Source organism: Gobio gobio (genome assembly GCF_949357685.1).
Source record: "Gobio gobio genome assembly, chromosome: 10".
In the NCBI taxonomy this organism is placed as follows: domain Eukaryota; kingdom Metazoa; phylum Chordata; class Actinopteri; order Cypriniformes; family Gobionidae; genus Gobio; species Gobio gobio.
Window position 1 is genome coordinate 40,012,735 of NC_137116.1, and position 10,324 is coordinate 40,023,058.

The 10,324-nt window shown below is 38.7% G+C and overlaps 1 protein-coding gene across 1 annotated transcript; it reads left to right on the forward strand.

Moving 5' to 3' along the window:
- Window positions 1-1,238: 1,238 nt before the first annotated feature.
- opn7c (opsin 7, group member c) lies at window positions 1,239-4,429 on the forward strand (the record flags this gene model as incomplete). Its single annotated transcript, XM_079826333.1, has 4 exons — window positions 1,239-1,296; window positions 1,957-2,095; window positions 2,184-2,379; window positions 3,516-4,429. 4 exons carry the CDS (start codon window positions 1,239-1,241, stop codon window positions 4,005-4,007), a joined length of 885 nt encoding a protein of 294 aa, XP_079682459.1. The 3' UTR covers window positions 4,008-4,429.
- Between the last annotated feature and the right edge of the window lie 5,895 nt (window positions 4,430-10,324).

Here is a 10,324-nt window from a genome sequence, read left to right on the forward strand (position 1 = left end):
AGGTACACTTCAACTATGAGAGACAGAATGAGAAAAAAAATCCAGAAAATTACATTGTCTGATTTTTAAAGAATTTATTTGCAAATTATGGTGGAAAATAAGTATTTGCTCAATAACAAAAGTTAATCTTAATACTTTTTTATATACCCTTTGTTGGCAATGAAAGTCTCCACAAGGTTTTTACACACTGTTGCTGGTAGTTTGGCCCATTCCTCCATGCAGATCTCCTCTAGAGCAGTGATATTTTGGGGCTGTTGCTGGGCAACACGGATTTTCAACTCCCTCCAAAGATTTTCTATGGGGTTGAGATCTGGAGACTGGCTAGGCCACTCCAGGACCTTGAAATGCTTCTTACGAAGCCACTCCTTCGTTGCCCGGGCGGTGTGTTTGGGATCATTGTCATGCTGAAAGACCCAGCCACATTTCATCTTCAATGCCCTTGCTGATGGAAGGAGGTTTTTACTCAAAATCTCACGATACATGTCCCCATTCATTCTTTCCTTTACACGGATCAGTCATCCTGGTCCCTTTGCAGAAAAACAGCCCCAAAGCATGATGTTTCCACCCCCATGCTTCACAGTAGGTATGGTGTTCTTTAGTTTCAACTCAGCATTCTTTCTCCTCCAAACACGACAAGTTGAGTTTTTACCAAAATGTTATATTTTGGTTTCATCTGACCATATGACATTCTCCCAATCCTCTTCTGGATCATCCAAATGCTCTTTAGCAAACTTCAGACGGGCCTGGACATGTACATGTCTGGCACTGCAGGATTTGAGTCCCTGGCGGCGTAGTGTGTTACCGATGGTAGCCTTTGTTACTTTGGTCCCAGCTCTCTACAGGTCATTCACTAGGTCCCCCCGTGTGGTTCTGGGATTTTTGCTCACCGTTCTTGTGATCATTTTGACCCCACAGGGTGAGATCTTGCATGGAGCCCCAGATCGAGGGAGATTATCAGTGGTCTTGTATGTCTTCCATTTTCTAATAATTGCTCCCACAGTTGATTTCTTCAAGCTGCTTTCCTATTGCAGATTCAGTCTTCCCAGCCTAGTGCAGGTCTACAATTTTGTTTCTGGTGTCCTTTGACAGCTCTTTGGTCTTGGCCATAGTGGAGTTTGGAGTCTGACTGTTTGAGCTTGTGGACAGGTGTCTTTCTTACTGATAACAAGTTCAAACAGGTGCCATTAATACGGGTAACGAGTGGAGGACAGAGGAGCCTCTTAAAGAAGTTATTGGTAATGTCCTCTGCTGTCCCTGCTGAAATATCCAGCATAAACCAGCGTGAATTCCATGTTGGTTAAGCCTGGTTTATGCTGGTTAGAGCTGGTATAGCTGGTGGACTAGCTTAGTCATGCTGTTCTAAAGCTGGTGTAGCCTGCTTCCCATGCTGGTCTCAGCATGCAAAACTGATCTTATACGGGTGACCAACAATGCTGGATCTTTTTTTCTTCTTCTTTTGGATCAAGTCTAATCTCACATAGCAGAATCAGGTCTGAGTGTTTTGGACTGTTAGCGCCATGTTTTTTTTTTTCTTGAAGATTCTGAAAACTGTCATACTCAGTTCACCATGAAATAAAAATGCCCTCTGGCTTAAATGTGCAGGAATGAGAGTTTATAACAAATGGAAAGAGACACAAAAATGAAGAAATATGAAAAAGAAGATAAGAGAGGACATGTGGAACAAAACAGAACATGTAGGGAAAATGAGACAAAATAGGAGAGACAGAGTAATGAAACGAACCAAATAAAGAAAAGTAAGAGCAGTTAATGAGCACACATTTAAGGGTTGCTGGAGCTTGAAACACTGTAGTTTTTTCCTTTCCCTGTGGGAAATCAAATTAAAATAATTCCTATGGTTCAGATTTGTGTTAGCAGAGTCATACAGCCTGACCAATTAGTCACCTTGACAATTTTTTTTGTAAAAGTATATATTCATGCAGTCCTTGTCTTCCCCAGGTAACAAGTTCTCATCCAACCACGCTTGTGTGATGATTATTGGGGTTTGGTGCTATGCGTCTGTGTTTGCCATTGGACCTTTGGCCCACTGGGGAAGTTTTGGACCAGAACCGTACGGAACCGCCTGCTGCATAAACTGGTATGAGAACAAATATTTTAGCATTAATATGTGAAACTAACGCAAACTGATTCTACAATGATGCCTTTTCCATGTTGTATGTTCCAAGGTACATTCCATCCCATGATGCCCTTGCCATGTCTTACATCATCAGTCTTTTTGTCTTTTGTTACGTTGTCCCCTGTACCATCATCATCCTATCTTACACCTTCATCCTGCTCACAGTGAGGGGGTCTCGTCAGGCCGTCCGACAGCATGTCTCGCCACAAACCAAAGTGACCAACGCACATACTCTTATTGTCAAGGTAAAGAGGGTTTATGGGATTTGATGGGCTTTTTGTTGGCAGTGTTTATTGTTAGTGCTTACAGTGACCTTCATATAAAAATAAAAAAACAACCCCTGGGACATAAAAGTGCACAGAAAGGTGTGTGGTGTCCACACTGTTTCACTGTGTAAATATACCGTATTTTATTGCCCTGTGGAGCAGACAGCAGGAACGTGATACTATTGCTGAGTATGTACTTAATGTCCCTCAAGAAGTAACGCTGATTACCCATCCTCTGTCCTCTGGACAAGGGCTGGCTGTATCTTTGGCTGTCCCAGCCTCATTTTTCAGAAATGTGCCATGAAGCCCTGGTATACTCTACCTGCATGAAAGTTTGCTTACGTTGGTGCTGAATGTTATATATTGAGGGACACAAATTTCCCCTCAAAACATGTGTGTACATTGCATACATTTGCACACATTTGGCCCTTTGGGTCATAAACAGACACATATAATATAAGCAAAATGCTGAAAAACAAAGAAATATGACAGTTTGTTCTGTTTATATTTCATAGTAGCCTACACTACTGTTCAGTTTGGGGCAGTAAGATTTCTTAATGTTTTTGAAGGAAGTCTCTTATGCTCACCAAGCCTGCTCTTATCGTATTTGATTTAAAAAAATAAATAAATGATATATAATTTATATATTATTATATATAATATATATATATTACAGTAAAAACATTAATATTGTGAAATATTATTACAGCTTAAAATAATTGTTTTCTATTTTAATATATTTTAAAAGGTTCAGCATCATTACTCTAGTCTTCAGTGTCACATGAGTAAATCAGAAAATCCTTCTAATATGCTGATTTGCTGCTCAAGAAACATTTATGATTATTCAATGTTGAAAACAGTTGCTTAATATTTTTGAGGAAACCATGATACATTTTTTTAGGGTTCTTTGATGAATAGAAAGTTCCAAAGAATGAAATATAAACCCTTTGTAGCATTATAGATGTCTTTACTGTCACTTTTGATCCATGTAATACATTCTTCCTGAAGTAGTGTGTGTGTGAGAGAGAGAATATGGGTTACAGATGTCAAAATGTGATCTTAAAATATTTAAAAACAAATCATTCTATTTAATTGCATGTCTACTGTCTTTCTAGCTCTCAGTGGCTGTATGTATTGGCTTCCTCACGGCTTGGAGCCCATATGCCGTTGTTGCCATGTGGGCTGCGTTCAGCGCCAATGAGCAGGTCCCACCCACCGCCTTTGCGCTGGCAGCTATCCTGGCCAAATCTTCCACCATTTACAACCCTATGGTTTATCTTCTCTTCAAACCCAACTTTCGCAAAATCCTGAGTCAGGATACTCAAACCATCCGCCACAGGATTTGTTTAAGCCATAGTAAGGCCAGTCCTATAAAGGCCCAGCAGCTGCAGAGCTCTCAACAATGCAACAAAAAGGATGCCACCATCTCTACACCCTTTTCCAGCGGCCTGGCAGAGAGTTACGGGGCATGTCATGTCTATGCAGAAGCTAAGCCACGTTTTCAGCAAATAAGCCCTCAGAGAACTGTACGGATTCTGGAGGGCATTGTCCAGAGTGAAATACCAGTGAGACATCTGACTGACAGAATGCAAAACAACCTCCTGTAAGTAAATCTAAAGAAAGAAGAAAAAAATGCATGAAATGTAAGGAAGGAGAGGATTATGTAATGTGTCCTTAGATGCCCAAACACAAGGACAAGGGAAACTGAGGGAAAGGAAAATGAAACCCAGACAGCAACATAATGAGACGGCCCAGATCCGGGCCACATCTTGTACGTGTGGATTCAACACATACCACATGTGGGCCTGATCTGGGCCGACACTATGTTGCTGTCTGGGCACTGGTGTCGGTGGATTCTCATTGGTCCTCAGAAGTGCACACAGAGTATGCTGTTTAAATTTTTTATTTTTTTATTTTATGTTAACATGCATTTTTAAATGAAAAACATGTTCTGTGTGACCAGCCTTCATTATTTGAACGAACCTATAGGCCTAAATGATATGTGATTTATCAATAAATGATGTGGAGTAAGTCTAGTGAGTTATCGATTTCAAAAACAATTCAAGTTGACCTCACCAACTGTGTTTTACATAGTTTGGGTTTCAGTTTCATACACGGTTTACAGTGAGATAAGCAAGGTCAGTTCATTGAATGAACAAAGACTGGCATCTGCTGGCTGAATAGGACCATTACAACTGAAAAGATTCCGAAAAATTGGTGGGTTTTCATTCCAAAAGCATTGTTAAAACAATTACACATACGCCTATAAATAAGGGTGTGTATATATATAGCCTACACGTTAAACACAGTATTATCTCTCTCAGTTTAATTGTAACACAAACGAGCAAACGTTGTATAGTTTGTTTGCTCCCAGCTGAATGGCGCCAACTCCCAGCACACATGGTTTCATTAAAGGGCAAAAGTAGTCTGAATGGAAATGGCACTAAAATGCCAGTGGTTGGTGAGGTTGATGGGATGCACCCAAACAAATGCGCCCTTATAATTAGAGAGCCGCTTTGTAGCTTAGCTTGAGAGTATGGTGTAATGAACATGTTATATCCATAGGGGTCACAAAACAGAGAAGGGATCAGGAAACGGTTCAGTGAAATAGCCTTGAGGCACCCCATATTCAAAGAAAGCACACAGGAAGAGACAGGCTTCAAACCTCTAACATATCTGTATATGGGAACTGACAGATTTATATGGAAAGACAAGAAAATCACTCCAAATCCTGGCTTGCCTTAAACTACCGTTAGGTGCTTTATTGTTAAGTGTCATGAAAAAAGGAAGGCTAAATTACACTGGCATCTGTTAACTCTATTGTTCAATTAGCTCTCTCCTCAAGCCTTGACTGAGAAATCCATTTGATGAAATCACACTAGAGCTATACAGCAGCGTGTTGTGCTCAATCCAACACAGAAGTTGTGCTTCTACAGAAGTGACATTTTGTCTGTACAGTAGGTTTCAAGTGGGGAGAATGAAAGTAAGACCAGCTTTTAAAGCTTTAATGCATTACTGTTATGTGGTGTGTGAATATATAACTCAGGGCGAGTGGGACACTTTTTGTCCCAATCAACCCCAGAATTCACTGACATATATATATAAAACACAATGCTGTATTGTAATATTTGACAACAATGCATATTTATGTTGGATAATTGCCTATTTCCCTTTTTGTCCAAAGTCAACCTCTCTTTTTCTGCGCGATTTCCTGTTTCTGTTCTCACACAAAGAAAATGGACTGTTATGAGATCCAACCATACCAAATAAGTAGATTCAAACAGCTTGCACTAGCATGACGCTCATTTACTGCTAGCTCTATATGAGAGCCGTGTAATCTATCTAATACACACATAAACACACACACTAACTGAGCAGCTTAGATATATTGTGATACCTTGTCTTTCAAGGTCATTGTCAAAAAAGTATGTCACTTTCTAATGAGTCAACACTAAAGTCCAGAAATAACCATGACCTAAACTAACATAAGTTATAGGTTTTTGGATTTTAGGCACAAAATGTCTTATTAATCTTCTTAAATTTGATCTTCTTTTATTACATTTTTATTCATTCATACACATTGGTCAGAGTCAAAAAAAAAGATACTTATATGGACTGAATAAAATGGATGACAGAAAAAGACAAGAGATTCCTTTGTGTGTGTGTGTTTCTGCTACTCAGCTTGCTTATTTTGTCTGACCCAGATATATCCCACAAAAGTACAGAAATACATTCATTTATATATATATATATATATATATATATATATATATATATATATATATATATATATATATATATATATATATATATATATATATATATATATATATATATATATATATATATATATATATATATATATATATATATATATATATATATATATATATATATTTATACACTCTTCATTTAAACCATCGTCATTTTAATAAGGAATAAATACTGGGTATGTGAATGATATGAAAGGAAATTATGCTGCATTACCCTGTTTCTCTGCTTAGGTGTGTCCCTGTTTAACTTGTTTACATAGGCTAGTTGTTTCTGCCTGCCGTTCTGTCTATTTATTTGTCTGACTTTTATGTCCTTATATAAATTGGCTCAGTAAGGCCGGAGGGATCAATACACATAATCCATTTTAAAATGATTTACAACATGTCTAAGTCTTAGCACACCAATAAATTAACAAGGATAAATATGTTTATCAAGGCACATCACGAGACCTCATCAATTGTGCCTAATTGTGTCTCAGTGCATTTGTGTCCAAGGTTAAGTTTCTCTCGTCCTCTTTCCCTTCCCTATACATTTCAGGGAATTCATGGCTGAGAGCTCAAGCATTACAGTTTAAGGGTGGGACAACATACAGCTCTCTGGTTCAAATCAAAAGAAACTCAGTACTAGATTCAGATATACAGTGATCTCACCTTCGCTTGAATTTGTCTGAGCAGATGTTTCTTGACTGTCCACTCTTTCTCTTTGCCTTAACTCACACTGAACAGATGCAGTCATGGTCCAGCCAGCATCTGTCCTTGACTCGTCTCAAAGCGTAGTGTCATTAGTTTTGATGAGGTATTGGTTCCAGATGTGGAAGAAGATGATTGTGTGTTGTATTTCATGTCATTCTTATAATTCAAGTGTGTAATCATTCAACAAGCAAACTGACTAAAAACTTGCCATTGCTGCAAGGTCACAGGGTTGTCACATCTGCAAGGAATACACATACAGATATATATGGGATTGCAAAAAAAATAAATAATAAAGTTAGTTAAACCTTGTGACAAAAGCACCCCCTGAGATTTTAGGTAAATATTTAACAAATTCAACAACATATTTACATGTTCACAGTTCTCTGATGTAATGGTCACTTAAAGGGTTAGTTCACCAAAAATGAAAATTCTGTCATTAATTACTCACCCTCATGTCGTTGGACACCCATAAGACCTCCGTTCATATTCGGAACACAAATGAAGATATTTTTGTTGAAAGCTGATGGCTGAGAAAGGCTTCAGATAGGCCTCCATTGGCATTCAGTACATTTACACTCCCAAGACCCATAAAAGGCACTTAAAACGTTGTTACAGAGTCCATCTCACCACAGTGACTCTACAATAATTTTACGATGCGATGACAATAGTTTTTGTGCGCAAAAAAAAATCAAAATAACACCTTTATCCAACTTGTTCTTGTCTTCCGTGTGTGCCTCCACGACGCATGCGCGAGAATATGACGTAGCGCCGGCGTTCTTACGGGTGTCCAACGACATGAGGGTGAGTAATTAATGACAGAATTTTCATTTTTGGGTGAACTAACCCTTTAATCTTATGAGTGTTTTGTTTTCATTTTTTTAAATATTATTTTGATTCTGATGTTGGCGCCAGTTGTGTTTGTGCGCCGGTCTTATTTACACTGCTTGAGCAGACTGATAAAGTGCTGCCATGGTTTACATAGATTTAATGAACAGTAATTTGCTTTTGGATTAAATATGTCAAAAGGTTAACTTAAGCCAAAGACTAGATATACACGCTTTCCCTTTGTTATATTCTTTTGTTCTAGCTACGGGTGAATTGAAACTTGCACAGACAGCTGTCAGACCAGATCTGTTCAGACCTGTCTATTGTTTCTGAATGAATCCAGTACATTTCTCACTTTACTGGCAGCAGCCTGAATCAATAGTCTCACTGGTCTTGTGTTCATTAATAATTCATAAAACAGCTGATCCTCATTGTACTGTACTTGCAGATCTGTCAGCGTATTCTCCTTTGGGACTAGTACTGCTATTATCCTGTTTGTGTGTATGTGCATGTATGCGTTTGACTCCAAGACAGACGTAGAGCCTGAGCTAATGCCATCCACCACAGGATCGACTGCTGGGTGTTTTATAGCCTAGCCAAACATCACACTGTGTCATTAATAGGTTTTACAACTCCAGCTGCACCAGCTAATTCATTATTTAGCTTAATGTGTTTTTTAAGACTCATAAACCCACTGCTGCAAATGGAGCCTACATCTCTGTTCATGTTTCCTTGAAGTTGTTTTATTACAGACTCCAAATCTGAATTTCCTATTGCCTTTTGCGTGGGTGTGTCTGTGTGTGCTTGTATTGGCCTCAGTGGGGCAAACAAAGACCTGGCAGGAGAGTTGAAGGAGAGAGTGTGAGCTACAGACTTTGAAGAAAGAGCCAGAAAAGAAAGAGCAGCAGAACTGTAAAATTGGCTTGAGTTAGACAGTCTGTCTCAATCCTTGGAGATCTCCCAGCTCACCGAAGCTCACGGACACAAACACAGCTTCACTATGACCCATCGGCCATCATCAAGTAAGTGCACACTGAATGAGGCCTGTACTGTGAAGTCTAAAGACGTCGTTACAAAGTCCATCTCACTACAGTGGTTCTAAAATAACTTTATGAATCGGCGACAATAGTTTTTGTGCGCAAAAAACCCCCTAAATAACGACTTACATAGTGATGACGATTTCAAAATAAGGCATCATGAAGCTTCGAAGCATTATGAATCAGCGAGTCGAATCAGCGGTTTGAATCGCCAAATTTCAGCAGTTTGGCGGTTTGACACGCGATCCGAATCATCATTCGGCTCACTGATTCATAACGCTTCGAAGCTTCATGATGCCTTGTTTTGAAATCGTCATCACTATGTAAGTCGTTCTTTAGGGTTTTTTTGCGCACAAAAACTATTGTCACCGATTCATAAAGTTATTTTAGAACCACTGTAGTGAGATGGACTTTGTAACGACGTCTTTAGTACCTTTTAAGGGTCTTGAGAGTGAACCGTGCCATTGTGCCAATGGAGGTCTTTCAGAGCCATCAGATTTCAACTAAAATATCTTCATTTCTGTTCCGAAGATGAACAGAGGTCTTACGGGTGTCGAACAACATGAGGGTAAGTAATTAATGACAGAATTTTCATTTTTGGGTGAACTAAACCTTTAAAAAAAAGCTGATGTCAGCTATAGCGCCCTTTGTGGCAATGCTGAGAATGCAACACCTTTATGTTGTGCCTTGAATTGGAGTCTGATGCATTTCGGAATGCATACAAAAGTTTTGTTTGTATGATTTAGGTAATACATTTTACATATGGCGAAGATATTTGACATAATCTACTACTTTAGTCAAACACAAAGCTGTAATATTTCACAACAATACATATTTATGTTGGAAAATTGCCCATTTTCCCTTTTTTATCCAAAGTTAACCTCTCTTTCACACAAAGACACTGTTATGAGATGGGCAACCATCCCAAGACCAGATTCAAGCAACACGCACTAGCATTATGCTCATTTACTGCTATAGCGCTGAGAGCTGTGCAATCTGTCTAATACACACACACACACTAAATCAGCATCTTAGATATATTGTGATACCTTGTCTTTCTAGGTCATTGTCAAAAAAGGACATCAATTTCTAATGAGTCAACACTCTAGAGTCCAGTAATTACCATGACCTAAACTAGTTACATCTTTGGATTTTCGGCACAAAAGGATTTGAGACTGCATTACTGCCAAGTAATTTCACTTAATGGTCTTATTAATCTTCTTTTGTTTCATCTTCTTTTATTCATTCATACACATTGGTCAGAGACAAAAAAGAAAAGAAAAAAGAGATGCTTAAAACACAAAGAGGGCTGAATAAGATGGATGACAGAAAGAGACAAGATATTCCTTTGTGTGTATTTCTGCTACTCAGCTTGCTTATTTTGTCTGACCCAGATATATCCCACAAAAGTACAGAAATCAAGAATGGTTACAGTTCACATTTCCTGCAGGCAAAAGGCCTTCCCAGTGTATAAAAGGAGTCCCCGGTGAATTATGCTTCTCATAATGTATCTGAATCTTCTCTGGGGAAAAAGTGTGTGTTTATAAAGCAGACATCTGGAACCACGAGTACTGGCCCTTTTAATGCAGACTGGTT